Raw genomic sequence first — 16,035 nt, 5'->3', positions numbered from 1 at the left:
AAACGTAATTATTTTGTTTTAAATTTTCAAATGACCACTAAAAGATTTAATGTATTCATAACCAGTTTTGTTCACAGCTCCACTTCTATAGTAATTTAGGACCATGCAGTTCTAAGGTCTTTGCATGTAAGTCAATCAGTTCGGCCATGAATAATAGTATCAATATATTATCAGTATTTTAAAATATCTTGGCAAATAAAATAAATTTTATGACATGGCAAACTACATTATTATCAAGAAATTCCGAGAAATAAGTTCGACCTTTTGATAAACTTGGTCTTTGATACGGTCAAACGAATTTATTAAATTACAAAAATGCGAACAAAACTAATCAGGGGATTTGAACTATTAAAAAGGACATTGCATACCAACGATGGTTCCATTAAAGTGGGCATATTGGGGGTGCCCTTTGATAAAGGGCAGACCAAAAAAGGGGTCGCTAACGGCCCTTCAATAATAAGGCAAATGGGACTGATTGAGAAGCTTGAGGAAATTGGTACGTATTATATAAATCAATTTAGAGTTTTTTCTAACAACTGAATTATTACATGAACGTAGAAGGTAAATTGGATGTGAAAGACTATGGAGATATTTCCTACAAAATTCCCCCAGACCTAAAACATGAAAATGTTCCGAACATGAAGGAATACGCACACATTGCATCTTGCAATTACGAAGTCTCTAAGACAGTAAAATCCATCTTGAGTGGAGGGAGAATATGCGTAACACTGGGAGGAGATCATTCTCTTGGTAAGTACCTACCTATACTAAAAAAAACTATTCAAATTTTTTTTTGTCTCAGGTCTCGGAACAGTAGATGGTCATATAAAAGCAAAAGATGAAAAAGTTTGTGTTCTGTGGGTGGATGCTCATGGAGACTTAAATACTAACAAAACATCAAGTTCCGGAAATGTTCATGGAATGCCTATGGCTCTTTTAGCCAAGGAACTATCAGATTACTGGCCATATTTGCCAGGAATGGATTGGCAAAAACCGATAATTTCATTGAGAAATATTGCCTATATTGGGCTGCGATCTGTGGACTCATACGAAAGACTGATAATTGACAAACTAGGTATATAATGAAACCAATTCCGATTTTTCAAAACTAAATGGATTCTTGTAGGGATCAATGCATTCGGAATGGAAGATATCGAAAACTATGGGATAAGCACTATTGTGGACATGGCCTTGAATAAAATTGATCCTGAAGGACAGAAATCTATTCACGTCAGTTTCGACATTGATTCATTGGATTCCTTGGAGGCTCCAAGCACTGGAACTACAAGTAATACTAAAAGAATATTTTCCTTCAGGTTTTCTTATAACTCATTTAGTTAGAGGTGGTATGACCCTCAGAGAAGGGATTCAATTAATGGAAATGGTTCATCGAACCCATCGCTTGGGGGCTTTAGATTTGGTGGAAGTGAATCCCAGCATTGGTAGTGAACAGGATGTAAAAAAGACAGTGGAGGCTGCTATTTATATTATAGCTGCGGCATTGGGGCACTCAAGAAGAGGTTTGAGACCTAGGAATATTGATACATTGCCGTTGCAAACATTTCCACCTACACGACAAGTTATTTAAGTAGGTACCTACTCACGTAACAAAAAAAAACAAATATATTTTATTTACTATATGAACTATATCGTTAGTTTTCCAGAGAGTATAACAGTAACATTAACATTTTAACAATTTAAATGTATCTTTTACTGACTATCGACGATATGGACAACGTCTATTTCTTTCTTAACCGAGTTCAAATCAATATTTGCCGTATTTTCTATATCTTTTTGTATTGGTTGTTCAATCACATTCATATTTAACAATTTTGCTTCAAGTTCTGAGATATTTACTGTCAACAGTTCATTTTGTTTGGACATCTGTTTGACTTGTTGTATTAGTTTTATGTTAGTCCTTGTCTCTTGCTGTAGACTGGAATTTAAATTATTAATAATTTCGTTTTTCGTTTGCATTATTTTAACGTAATGATCGGCTTGTTTCTTGCAACGTACTAACAACATTTTTGCCATCAAATTCATGTGCACTACTGAATATTCATTACTATTAAAAAACGATTCGAGTTTTTCAAATTTTGTTTTATAGCTGATAGCTTCCTCTTCAAGTTTTGATTTTTCCTTCTTTAAATTCTCATTAATATTCGAAAGCTCTTCATATTTTCTAATACTTTCTTTAATCGAGTCTAGGTTTTGCGACAGTAATATTACAGAATGGTAATTTTCCTTCATGTTTCGTAAGTCGTCTCTAATGTACGAAATTACATTCTTGAACTGGCTCAATTTATAAGATATATCATTAATATATACTTTATCGTGCTTGGCTTTTTCTTCTAAAACCTCGATTTTCCTTATCAATTCTCCGCGTTCCTTGGCAACCCGCAGAGAATCCTCTTTTAGCGTCTTGTTCTTGACCATTTCCATTTTATACTGCATCTCCAACTTCGCGAATGCATTCCTCTTATCAAACAATTTCGGCTCCAGGTCCTGAATTCGTACTCTCAACAATTCCAGTGTTATTCGTTTTTCTTCTGAAGATCCATTTAGTTTCTCAAATGATTCTTTTAAATTGTAATTCTCATGTTGAGTTTCCTCTAGCTGTGATCTTAGTTTTACCACCTCCTTCCTTTTCACACAGAGCTCAGTGTTGATTTGCCTGAAAGCCGTTTCGAATTCTTCAAGACTTTTGAAAGTTGATTTTTGTTTGCAATGCACCATTTCGTTTTGAAATTGTCGTAAATCCGACATGATGGTTTTTTACAATAAATATAAATATGTGTTGATGATAGATTCTCGTAATTATATACAATTCATCTAGCGCTAACAAGGAATTTGAAATTTTTCTCTTCAATGAAATTCCAATATGGCAGCCTACTGACAGATCATACTGTTTATATTTAACAAGCTGTGAAATTAAATTTGACAACAGGGTGTTGACTAATTTTATTGCAAATTTTAGTGCAATAGCTGAAACAATGTATCGTCACTATCATGCGTATACATACCTATTTATTGATAGTTTCTAGAAAGTCCCAACGAAAACCTATGTGGATACATACACTATCGGAGAGTTTTGCTTGTAAATTAAGCACCACAATATTTAAAATGTCAATTACTACATCGGCGACTTTAAAATTGATTAATACGACAAATAGGGCGGGAAAGGAGTAGTGGAGAATTTAAAATTATTTTTAATACTATTGCCAAACCCAAGATAAGCATATTTTCTCCACGTACATAGCCGTATTTCGTAGTACTAGAACTGCAAGAATCCCTTATTGATACCCCGAATTGCATCAGGTGCAAACCATCCACTCTAATTAACACATGATAATAATTTGAATAAAATAAAATAGACGTCGAAATATCAATGGTTATAAAAGACAGATTTCGGATAAATTAATCAGCCGTTTATTTGTAAGACGTTTAATGATAAATAGCAAATGGTTTAATTTCGGCCCTACATTTATAGTTCGTCGTTTAATATGATTTTTTTTAATAATCACTAAAAAAGGATAAGTCCAAAAATTAATAATCTGATAATTTTAAAATTTATATTTACACTTATGCATGTACTTATTATAATATATTTTGAACATTTTTTTAAATAATTTCTGACTCCATCAACGGTTTTTCTACTAAAAGTCTATCGAATCCGAACCTGGTTAAATCTATAGTTTTAAATTGGCCATCTAATACCATTTCTGCCACTGCCCTTCCAATAGCGGGAGCCTGTTGAATTCCTGTGAAATAAATTGTTTTTTTTTTTCTACAATACTATTACAAAGCTTTTAATAAGAGAAATCACTCACCATGTCCACTAAATCCACTCGCTATGTAAATATTGGGGTAGAACGGATGTGGACCAACGATTCCATTTTCGTCAAAGCTATTGTATTCGTAAAACCCACTCCAGGCACCTTTCACCTGAAATGATGTACAGTCGAAACATCAAAAAACGCATCACTTTTCACGAAAAAGAGTTCTGTAGAAAGAATGTCAGATTATCGACATTAATTCTGGTTTCTCTAATTCAAAGACACTCATTTCTATACTGAACGAAATTCATCTAACGTACTTTTACAGCATTAAAGGCAGGCACCCTATTGGCCAACGTTGGCCACAAATATTCATCAAAATAATTAAAGTTAACGTCCAAATTTGTCGTTTCCGGTTCGTTCCCGGCTTCAGGCGAAATTCCACCGATAAATTTACCGCCCAGACCCTCCCTCCTGAAGTAAGCACCAGTATGATCGATTGTCATCGGTGTATTTAGACCCGGCGGGTTCTTTTCGCAGTCGAAGACAAATACGTAACGTTTTCTAAAATTAAAGGTGTTGTAGCCTGTTAAACGATGGATGGAAATGTTTTCTTTTTTTTGTAATTATTGTGTAAAATATAAGATTATTAAATAATCAAAATATACAAAATTCCTTTAATTGCGAGCAATTAATTACTGAATTTTCTGACCACTTACCGTCTTTCTATTGGCAATGGTACAGATAGTATTCCGTCCCCTTCACCAATTTTAAGGTACCTACTTACTTCCCCCGAATCCGGCCCTGCAGCAATGATACATAAAGAAAATTGTATAGTATTTTCTGTTCCGTCGGCCATTTTCACCTGAATATAGATGTTAGGTGCTTAGTGATATTTATCTTCGACTCCAATTAGATTAATTAACAATATTCTTAGCTCATTCACTTACAACAATTGAATCTGGCTGATGGAGAGTAGACTGATGCACGCCCTCTATAATTAAATCATGCCTTTCACGGAAGTCAAAATCAATTACTTTTCCTTGAATATAACGAGTCATTTTTTCTTCAGCCCCCTGTTTGAGCAAATGAAGTAGTGACCAAGGGTCAAACCAGCCCTCTTTTTCTAATCCCAGACAACCTAGTTCTACATCATCAACGTTCATCCATGGAAATCTGTACTAAGGTAAAAGAAATTATGAATTTTCTATAGATATAAAACATTGAGAATGCTCAATAAGAGCCTAAACCATACCTGTCTTTTAGTTCTTGCTTTTGTAAGACTACATTCATAGCCCCTAACTCATTTTGTAATTTACTATTTTCAATCAATTGCTTAGCACCTTCTTCACTGGCTAAAACAAGGTATCCATGTGGTGTGAATGCAACGTCGGCAGTTGGTCCGAATCTTTGTTTTAAATTTCTTATAAATTCATATCCGAAAAGGGACATTTGAATGTTTTCTGGCAGGGAAAATTGTTGTCTCAAGCCACCAACCGAAAGCGATGTGGCGCATTTTGAAAACTAAAATGGTTACAGGTTTAAGTGAAAGAGATTCCTTGGTGATTTTCTTTAGAAACCTTTATACATCATATTCTAAGTATAAGCTACTAATTACTTGAGTAGCAAATCAGTTATACATATTTGGTAACTTACAGAGAGATCTTTATCAATAACAACTACATCAAAAGAAGTAGCATTTGCCTTTTCTTTGAGCCAGTAAGCAATGGAACTCCCAATTGCTCCACCTCCTATAATTACAATGTCAACTTGTCGTGGTACTCCATGAATTACAGCGGAAGGTCCTTCTTTAATATTCTTGAAAGTGTTTACTACATCTCCCTTTAGCACTCTAATAGTGCGAGAAAAGGGGTTTTCATATTGACCTCTTTTATTATAATTTAGCCTCTGTGCACTTTTAGTAAAGGACCTCTTTAGGAAAATGATTCCGGCACTTTGGAAGGTTCTTCTCAATAACATTTTCAGGAACTACTTATGGCTTATAAACTTAAATTAGTGCGACATAAGATCCTTTCAAAATCCAGTCTAATATCAACATATGTTTATTTAGCGGGATAGATAATTTTATCTACTTGGGTCCGTGGGTCAGTTCAGACGAGTTGCATCAAGAGGAAATTACTAAGTAGTGAGGACTTAAAATATTGCAAATAGATTAAAATTATTAACCAACAATTAAAGCAAAAAAAATCTGACTGAAAAAGTTGAGGTTATAATGAATTCAAATGACAATAAAGGCAATTTCATTTCCTCGGTTTCGATCAATTATATCAAGTATGGCAGACTAGTTAATCTGATCTTAGCCATGCCTATTGTTGGTTACCAAAGGTCTGATTAAAAACTATTCCAGAGTGTTTTGGGTACACTGACGGAGTTTACGATGGAAAACTATTCCCATCATTAACTTAATCGATTACTGTCAAAACTCTGATACTCGAAGCATTTGACATGGTGCTCCTTCTACACTCAAATTTAAAATAGTTCCCTTGTAGTAACGCCATTCTATCCACGTTTTTGAGCTCAGACTGTCAATATGCGCGTCAACGTCAGGCAATTGAACAAACGCCACTGGTTAGTCCATGTCCGTCGTTTCCATTTTCATTTCCCTTCATTTCCTTGTTTAGAAAGATGGCAGACGATAAACTTTACGAAATTCTTGGTGTTAGCAGAAATGCTGGAGATAATGAAATAAAAAAGGTGAGTAACTACCTCTAGCCGCTATTCAATAGTATTGACCAAAATTTTAAACGGAATAATGATGCAACCTTCACAGCCCACACTTAGATGTAAAGTTTTCAAGGCTAGACCGAGATGAGTTTGCAAAGAAAAATCCGATATAATCGCTTTGTATTTTCAGCAATACCGAAAACTAGCCAAAGAATTTCATCCTGATAAGAATCCGGAAGCGGGAGAGAAATTCAAGGAAATTAGCTATGCCTATGAAATTCTGTCAGATTCTAAGAAAAGGCAGTTATATGATAGAGTAGGATTGAAGGGTCTACAAGAGGGAGGTCACCACGAGGGCGATGATTTATTCTCCAGCTTATTTTCTGGTGGTGGATTGTTCGGAGGATTTGGTGGATTCGGTGGAGGAGGGAGCAGAAGAAGACAGCGTGGTGAAGATACAGTATATCCATTGAAAGTCACACTAGAAGATTTATACAATGGAAAGACTTCGAAGTTGCAACTTAGTAAGAATGTGGTCTGCAGCCAGTGCAGTGGCAAGGGTAGTAAAAATGGACAACCTGCCGAAAAATGTCCAGCTTGCAGTGGTTGTGGATTGAAAATTACCTATCGTGCTATTGGGCCAGGCATGGTACAACAGGTGAATCAATGTTTTAACAGATATTTCATTGCAGCTAATTTGGACCCTGATTAAAGATTTAATAATTTCATCTTTTTTAAACTAATTGAAGATTTATTCACTTCTAATAATGAATAGCTTAGATATCTCAGATGTCAGAATAATTTTCAGTTTTTGTGAGTGAGCAAAAACTACTAAGGATTCAAATCATAGTATATGTCGACTTTGACTCACAATTCAAAGCTATGTTGTTTTTTTTGTTTATTTCCTCAATTATCTGTTTTATTTTGTGATTATACTCAATTCCTTTTTCTATCAATAATTCGTTGTAACCAGAATGCTCTTATTTAATGTGTTTAAACTTATATTTCTGCTGTACCTAACTAGTTTTGTCAATAATTGTCAGGTTCAATCTGCCTGCTCTGACTGTCGAGGGTCCGGCGAAATCATAAAAGAAAAGGACAGATGCACGACCTGCAAAGGCAAGAAAGTGTGCAATGAGACGAAAACCCTTGAAGTTCACGTGGACAAGGGTATGAAAGATAACCAAAAAATTATTTTACGCGGTGAGGGTGACCAGCAGCCCGACATCGAAACCGGCGACGTGGTCATTGTCCTGCAACAGAAACCTCACGAGAGATTCGAGAGAAATGGCAACGACTTGCATATGAAGCATACCGTCTCACTTACAGAGGCCCTTTGCGGTTTTTCCTTCGTCGTCCACCATTTAGACAAACGCGATTTATTAATTAAACATCCTGCCGGTCAGGTCGTTAAGCCGGGAGATGTGAAAGTGGTCACTGGCGAAGGAATGCCCATGTACAAGAATCCATTTGAAAAGGGACAATTGTATATAACTTTCACTATTAAATTTCCCGATAATCATTTTGCCACCGAACCGGTTTTGAAGAATCTAGAGTCTATTTTAGGACCTAGACCGGAGTTTACGATGCCCGATGGCGAGCACGTTGAAGAAGTAGATTTACTGGAATACAATCCTCACGACAGGAATTCCGATGCCGCAAATCGGGGCGAGGTGTACGCTAGCGATGATGAGGAACATTCCCACGGTCGCGGAATGCAATGTGTACCCCAATAGTGTAATACGTTTAGGTAAGCCGTTCGCATTATTTGTGCTTCTTTCTAAGTGAGGAAAATTTACTATTATTTAAATAGATAATTGTACGAATACCACATCAGACGCAATTTTGCAGAACTCGCGCATCCAGTTTTTAACTTATTTCTTTTTACATATTAGGGAATATAGGAACTTGAAGAAAAACTATTAGGTATTTTTTCAACACACAGGAAGGGAAAATTTTTAGTTACAGCACCATCGTTAGTTTTGTATCAGTTTCATAATAGGGTCGATTTTCAAGGACAACTATTAGCTCTTGAAGGGAGGCTGTGTCTGTATTTTAAATGGACATCTAATATATATCGTCTACTAATAGTTTGTTTTTATTTGAGTGTACAGGGCCTTGAAAGCGGGCTTCTCTGGTCGATTAACTCCCATTTTAAATTTAGTTAAGTGAAAGCTAACAGGGAACTAGATACACAAGTTTTCAGTAACATGTATAAGACGAGTTACCTCTATTATTCAATGGCCGCAATCCCTTACTTTAAGACGAACAGGGCAATAGACCATTAAGCCTCTGCGCTTACAAGTTTTACGAGAATTACGCATTTCACTAATTGATTTGGATAAATTTTTAAATTTTAAACATTGATGATATTTCATCATAAGTATTTCTTTACGGAGCACTCAGACCATGTTTCCATCAGTCGAAATTATATACAATGTAACTACTAAACTTCTTTGATACAGAACAAGAATTGTAGAAAAGTACATTAAAATTTCGTCGTTCGTTGTTAAGTGCTACTATGCATAAGAAGATATGTAATTTTGCACTAACGTAATGTATGTCTCGTTGGTTATTATCGGATTTAAAAAGTTAACAGCTTGTATTTGTTTTTATACAAATCCGATCGTCCTGTACATTCTTGTGATTTTTAGTTTCCACGATATTTATTTTTGTATGAGTATCCAGTGTTTGTTTATCATCTCATTTCTTAAATATATTACTAAAACGAGCAAAAACTTGTGTTTTAAGGATACAGATATCTCCAATTGCCAACATTCATAACTAAAGGAACACTTACTGTTTCATCACACTTATGGTTTTATAGTTTGGAAAGTTCAATAGAATCAATCATGGACCTTGCTTGTCGAGGTTTCAATTTCGAATTTCCTATTCTACACTTATTCCTTCCGTTCAAAGAATTCTCGATACGACCCAATGAACCGTCAGAGCAAAAGCGAATATACCCGTCTCACGATTGGTCTGAACTGGCGCTGCCTATAATTTTTTCCTTTTTTCTTTCTCCTAAATGAAATTTTCACGGTACGTTTACGATCTCCAATTGAATTGATTATCGTCATGGCCAACTTTAATTTCTGTATGTTAATTCAAACATACCGCATATTTATTCGATATTTACATTTTAGATGTCGTTCTGCATCCAACCACGTTAGTTTTTGACACAAACAGTTATTTACTTTTATTGTTTTAAGAAATTTTAAAAAATATCGATAACTGTGTATTAAACACTTACTACGAAATAATTTTGGAATTATAAATAACATAACTTATGAAACAAGAAAAGAATCAAAACTAAACTTGAGATACGTTTCTTATAATTAATCATCCTCTTCATCACTGGCCTCAGGGCTGCTGAGAATTTCTTCATCCTCACTATCTTCAGTTTTCTTGTTTTTTTTCTTGGATTTCTCATCATCGCTGTCTTTCTTCCTTTTGCTGCTTTTCCCTTTGTTTCCCTCGCCTTCAGAGTCGGTGCTCCTTGACTTGTTGGTAGTAGCTTTTAATTTTTTATCATCGTCCGAGCTGCTGTCATCCTCCTCGATAATTTCTCTACTTTTAAAAACTCCTGCTTTAGAGGGAGAAGAGGGGACCACAGCTGACTTTTTGGTGGTGCTTTTTTTCAATTTGCTTCCTTCGATTTCTCCTTAAAAAAATGAAATAGAACTGACGTGAATACAACATAATAAAATCCAATACAAATATAGACAACTTACCTCCTCCAGTTTCCTTATATTTTGCCATTGCTTTCACATATTCTTCTTTTTCCTTGGCGGCTTTTGCTTCCCATTCACTCTTATCTTTCAATTCCCTCCACATCTCCCCTCCTTTTTTGGCAATCTCCGTCACTTTAATTCCCGGGTTGTCCTTTTTGATTTGGTCTCTGGTAGCGTTCAACCATAACATGAACGCAGTCGAGGCTCTCTTGGGCTTATTCGAGTCCTTCTCTTTTTTCCCTTTACGTTTAGTCGGCGGTTTATCCGAACTTTTCTTTTCCTTTTTCTCCAATTTTTTTTTCTTCTTGTTTTTCTTTTCACTACCTGGGAATTTTTTTAAATAAGTTTTTGGATTTGTCGGCGTAAAAAACGTACCCGATCCTCCTTCACTTTCACTAGTGCTCGGGTTGCTATCAAATTCTTCAGAAACTTCGCTTCCACTGCCGCTTTCATCATCACTGCCTTTCTTTTTAATCGCGTTCGGATCGAAGTCTTCATCGGTACTCTCATCATCGTCGTCGTCGTCATCATCATCATCTCTTTCTTGCCCTTCCGCCTTAACTCTTTCAAGATACGCATCCGGAGCAGCCTCTTCGTCTGAATCTCCAAAGTCATCCTTATAAGAAGCTTTATCCTAAATTAAACACATATGTATAATAAAATTTTAAAAATAACAAACTGTTCCTGAACAATTGCTGCTAATACTTACACCTTTGCCTCTGTTTTTAATATTGAGTTTTTTGGACATGATGAAGTCATATAACTTTGAATACTCTTCTTTCTCTATGCTACTGAAGGTGTGCACCGTTCCCGATTTCAGCTCAATCTCAAAATCGAAAGATCTAGTACTGCCGCCCCCTCTAGCGAAATTCACCGAGGCGATTTCCTCAAAGCGAATGTGGAGCGGGGGTTTGTGAACGTATATGAACCCTCTTTCTAGAGGATATAAGAATCCGGCGGCCGCTTTAAAGGAGCAACCTACAGCGGCAGTGCCCGAATGCCTGTGTAATATAAGATATAATTTTTTCATGATTTTAAAAATATTAATTCGTACAAACCCTATGAAACCTCCAGGGCCAGTGAGTTTTCTAGCTACAATGTGCTTCATAATTTTCCCTAACACTTCGTAAGTTGGACCGGACATTTCTTTCTCTAATTTTCCTTCATATTTCTCTTTTAATTCTTGTCTGAAACAAATGTATGTAACGGTAAAGTTTGATTCATGTTCTGTTACTTTAACACAAAGAGAATAACATTTAAGTAACTTCTCTATAATATGAGTATATTACAGACAAATATAAGGCATACTACAAGATCGAAAAGAAGGACTCAAAATATAAATTTTTAATGCATACCTTTACAATATGTATAATAATTTACTAAATAACGGCTTGAAACATTAAAATAGAAGAGAATACTTACTCAGAAAAAGGAAGTTCCAAAGAGGTTTCATCTTCTTTATTGAACAAAAACACAATAAAATGGTATCTAGTCTGCCCTTGCTTAATGGGTGGATCAAGACTCACCACAAAGAACACTTGCCTGCCATCTCTATGTGGTAAGATAAATAGTCGAAGTACTGTAGTTATTGGAATTTTGTAGTCAAATGTTTTTCCATGAAGTTGAAAGAAGGATTGATACAATTTGATATCATAGCGACCACTGAGAAAATCATAATAATACTTTAATAATTTGTATTTTTTTAGACTATGAATTTACCGAGGAGTGAGACAAAGTAAATCCCTGAAGATGGCAATTGCATCTCCAGATATGCTGATAACACTAGCTTTGGACATAACTTGTTCCTGAAAAGCTTCAACTGGATCTGTATCCCCCGCCAGCTCGCTCGCAGGTATAAAGAACCTCATTTCCATGAGACTTACTGGGGCATCATCATTCTGTGAGACATAACTACAGAGTAGCATTAAGGTTAGTGTCAAAATGCACTTACTTGATGAAATTCCATAGTAATTTCATTTTTTCCAGCAATACATTGTGAAACATTATTCAGAGGCACTTCAAATGCACTTTTTTCTCCTACATCAAAACTCAATACTGAGCCGTTGAACTTGGCAGTGCCCCAGTTCCAGCCCTTGAGGCAAAGCTCCTTCTCTAACATATCAATTTTATAGGTGTTTGAAAAAAATTTAGCTATTTTTTCCTTGTCCGACTCTTTAAACCCCGCATATCTGTGTAGCGAGCCATTCTTCAGAAACACCCTAATGCCCCAAGCACCCGCAAAATTTTGAAAGTTAACAGCATCAAAATCAGAAGAAGAAATTTGATCCACTTTGCCTGTCTTGCTATTCTTGAAAATGATGCTTTGGTTGGTAATTTTCAGTCTTCCCAGGGTCTAAACGTTCGAAAATTTGTCGATACACAGTATGTAACATGTGGTATAATTGGGAAATCGTGTGCTTACCATGCATCCCTTTACTTCGGACGAAATATCCGAGTATTCTAAGAAATCCATCGTAACGATAGGTGTATATGATACAAAATATCGTTAAAATTCAACGAATAAAGAATTAACACAATTGTTTGATGAAATAAAACTACTAAAAAAACATTAAATAGATTTATATTATTTATAATGTAAATTGACAGTTGACAGAACAATTGGCAAGTATGACAACAGTAGTAGCGGGAAATTTGGTACAATTATATTTATCTTCGTTCGTTGTATAGACAGATCATTTAAATTTCATATCTAGTCAGCTATATAGTTTGTTGAAGAAAAGAATGTATGTCAATAAAAATAAATAAAGTAACATAACCCCACTCGGCTCCTTTATCAAAAATGAATTTGTCCAATGAACTTGAATGATGAATTTTTATTCAAGAATATAATGAATTTCGAGTAATAATAAAAGATTTTTTTATTTTTACATAAACATTGAAAAAAAAACATAATTGACGCCATGCCACTATTGTAAAAAAAGATAAAGTAAATAAACACGAATGGTGATTTAGTCCACTATGGTGATAAAACTCTGGTTTACATTAAACATAGAAACAAGCCATCCGTCGACAATTAAAACAATAGGATAAGTTACTTGTACTAAAGTACAACCTGATGACACATATGATCAGATGTACAACACCTGATCTACACTAAACGCACCACAAATTTTAACGTCATTTTACGGCATATGATCAAAGCTACTTTTAATTTTCTATTTCTCTTGTGTAAAATCTCATAGCTGACTAGATATGAAATTTAAATGATCTCATAGTACGATAAGAGTGAAGTAGAACGGTGATATGATCCATTTCCAAGCACAGAAAAATTTGATAGAACTGAGAGTAACACTATTAAATTATTTGACTGTCGAAGTTGTCAAGATTCATCAAACCGAGAGAAAATGTTAAGGTTAATAGTGATTTTATTTTTATTATATATGTCAAAAAGTTCTTATCTCGTAGAGAAACAAAAACACAAGTTTAGGTAACATTTCTTTATTACATTAGAATCGGGAATCAAATGAATCCCTTTTTGATGCGTGGGAGTCACTTCGGGTGTATCTGCTTTTCTTCCAAAAAGCCTACCACCATATCTTCCACATTCTTCCCACGCTTGCATCCCTTAATCATCCTTTTCGCTCTTCCATATGTTTTTAGGCGAGATGATAAACAAACCTTTATCTTTTACCACAAATGATTTATTTTGACTAATACAAGTTTAGTCCATTTCTAATTTACAATAGGGCACCAGCAGGTGCTCGTGACATTCCGCATATGCCCAAGGATAAGTTACAACATTATGAGACAACATGTTTTTTTTGCACTTACATTAAATGAGTTGATAAGCAACCCCATATTATTTTCTTTATGAAAGCTCACATATACATATGTATATTTAATTATGAATATGATGTATTTAATAATGTATGAAATTCTAAATTAATATTATACTCAAAAACCAGCTTTTTTAAAAATTAATTTTTCTTTGAGATAAGAAACGTATTTACTAATAAATGTAATTTATTCTTAAAGATTTTACATATCGATTTTCTATTTGTGACGTCATCTGTAAATAAATGCGGTAAGCGCCTACAGATTTCTTTTTTCTGATAATTTTTTGTGCGTGACAATAATGATATCGGTTACTAATTGGATTGTGAGAGTTTTTCGTTTGTTTATTTATATTAATTGAAATGTGGAAATTAACTTAAAATTTTACGTTTTAAATGAAAATATTGTGTCATTTAAAATTGAGAAGGAAAAAACAATAAAGTTGTCATCCCATTCGATCGATAGAATATCTATGGAACTAGGAACTAGAAGGTAAGAAAGAAAAGAAACTTGTTGTTGAAGGAGTTTTGAATAAATTTCTAATACCTATTCTAATACTTACAGACCATACAAACTAGTTATTACTAGTTTGTATGGTAGTGGGTATGGGTATTAATTTCTCTTTTTTCTAACACAATTAAAACTTATTTTTGGTACTGTCGCAAAGCAGTCTTTTCATAAACGATCACATCATTTATATTGTTTTGAATCACTTCAAGCAAGATTGTTGAGATTTCAATATTTTTGTGTATAATTAAACATACTGAATATTACATTTTTTTGTAGAAAGGTACGTATTATAGTTGCCTGTCTTTTGAGCATAAAAACCAAAACCAAAAGATGTGAAATTGTGGTTCCAACCTGAATGCAGGGAAAAAGATTCTGCCACCTTTAAATGTGCAAGATGTTTATTAGGGGAAGTATTCTTGACGATGACAGAAAGAAGTAGGAATTTAAAATTTTTACCGCGTTAGATTTCAGTTAAAGTTATGCAACTGAAGAAACTTGTTATCGAATAAACAATTTATATATAAAATGAATTAAACCACTATTACAATACAGTATATCAATTTGAAAACGAACCTTTAGCGATTACAGAAAATACGTAAATATACCAAAACACGTCGATTTTATTTTCAAGGGGAATATTCTTTTAGGGTTCTTTAATAAATTGCATGCATCCACTAATGGAGTTTGAATTATACCCCACTTGAAAGGTGTTTTATTTACCTTTCCAAAAATATCTTTTCTTTCATTGAGAGATTTTAAAAAAATCACGTCCAAAGTATAAACTAGCTTTATTATCAATTGTATTGGAAAAAAATTGTTTATTAAGATCTTAATTATTCTAAATAGCGTTTATTATTTGTTAAATAAGGATAAAGTTAATCGCTTTTAAACTTTAATATTTATAGAAGCCTTTACTTAAATTTTCTTACACGCAGCTGTAATTCTTCCAAGTACGTTCAGTTAAGGTTTAACATGAATTATTAAACAGATTTCACGTTCATTTGTTCTTTTACTTTTTTTGTAGTAGAACTTTAACAGTGGATAGAACAATTATAAAATAATATAGGCCCATAAACGCATCGTTTTAAAGATACCGGTGATATATTATTTTTTAAGGGGAAAAATTAGATACATTTCTGTACGTATTGATATTTAAGTTTTTAGATGATTTTAATATGTATATAAGAATACATAATGTAAAGGTACTAACGATTTTTGTGACGATACAGGAGTTATGTGTATAACATAGAATTGTAAATTTGGAATTGTTGACGCATATGTTATGTGAAATAATTGTGTCAAGACATAAGGTATTCATAGCGGGATCAATTTGGATTAAATGGTGGATGCGAAAGAATTTTTAGGCGTGGCGCCATCTGGGAGCGTGGGTTATAAATTTTTTCTTTGTGTATACTTGTAGATTTCTTTTTTGTGTGCTTTTACAGATTTCTGTTTCGTGTGCCTTTGTAGATTTCTTTTTTATAGGAATTTTCTGTTCATCGTGCATAACAATAATGACATTTTTCAGTAATTGT

At 34.2% G+C, this 16,035-nt stretch overlaps 5 protein-coding genes across 5 annotated transcripts; 2 read left to right on the top strand and 3 right to left on the bottom strand.

The window, feature by feature from the left end:
• The first annotated feature begins 214 nt into the window (after positions 1-214).
• Positions 215-1,827, top strand: arg (arginase). Its single transcript, XM_066392252.1, has 5 exons — positions 215-496; positions 559-750; positions 803-1,075; positions 1,127-1,288; positions 1,338-1,827. Exons 1-5 carry the CDS (start codon positions 316-318, stop codon positions 1,586-1,588), a joined length of 1,059 nt encoding a protein of 352 aa, XP_066248349.1. The 5' UTR covers positions 215-315; the 3' UTR covers positions 1,589-1,827.
• LOC136410527 (uncharacterized protein MCAP_0864-like) lies at positions 1,711-2,776 on the bottom strand. Its single transcript, XM_066392720.1, has one exon. The coding sequence runs from the start codon at positions 2,764-2,766 to the stop codon at positions 1,711-1,713; it is 1,056 nt and encodes a 351-aa protein (XP_066248817.1). The 5' UTR covers positions 2,767-2,776.
• Positions 2,777-3,571: 795 nt separating this feature from the next.
• On the bottom strand, positions 3,572-5,922 carry LOC136410202 (FAD-dependent oxidoreductase domain-containing protein 1-like). Its single transcript, XM_066392237.1, has 7 exons — positions 5,433-5,922; positions 5,032-5,300; positions 4,727-4,952; positions 4,496-4,641; positions 4,097-4,340; positions 3,831-3,945; positions 3,572-3,761 (listed from the first exon to the last, which is right to left on the bottom strand). The coding sequence occupies exons 1-7, from the start codon at positions 5,754-5,756 to the stop codon at positions 3,622-3,624; spliced, it is 1,464 nt and encodes a 487-aa protein (XP_066248334.1). The 5' UTR covers positions 5,757-5,922; the 3' UTR covers positions 3,572-3,621.
• A 412-nt stretch (positions 5,923-6,334) lies between these two features.
• Positions 6,335-8,551, top strand: LOC136410205 (dnaJ homolog subfamily A member 2-like). Its single transcript, XM_066392249.1, has 3 exons — positions 6,335-6,491; positions 6,652-7,119; positions 7,505-8,551. Exons 1-3 carry the CDS (start codon positions 6,423-6,425, stop codon positions 8,195-8,197), a joined length of 1,230 nt encoding a protein of 409 aa, XP_066248346.1. The 5' UTR covers positions 6,335-6,422; the 3' UTR covers positions 8,198-8,551.
• Positions 8,552-9,698: 1,147 nt separating this feature from the next.
• On the bottom strand, positions 9,699-12,769 carry Ssrp (structure specific recognition protein). Its single transcript, XM_066392343.1, has 9 exons — positions 12,618-12,769; positions 12,147-12,548; positions 11,915-12,093; positions 11,618-11,857; positions 11,254-11,382; positions 10,905-11,196; positions 10,571-10,829; positions 10,196-10,519; positions 9,699-10,125 (listed from the first exon to the last, which is right to left on the bottom strand). Exons 1-9 carry the CDS (start codon positions 12,666-12,668, stop codon positions 9,800-9,802), a joined length of 2,202 nt encoding a protein of 733 aa, XP_066248440.1. The 5' UTR covers positions 12,669-12,769; the 3' UTR covers positions 9,699-9,799.
• Between the last annotated feature and the right edge of the window lie 3,266 nt (positions 12,770-16,035).

This window comes from Euwallacea similis, chromosome 8 (assembly GCF_039881205.1).
Source record: "Euwallacea similis isolate ESF13 chromosome 8, ESF131.1, whole genome shotgun sequence".
Taxonomy (NCBI): domain Eukaryota; kingdom Metazoa; phylum Arthropoda; class Insecta; order Coleoptera; family Curculionidae; genus Euwallacea; species Euwallacea similis.
This window is presented reverse-complemented; position numbering and strand designations above follow the sequence as displayed.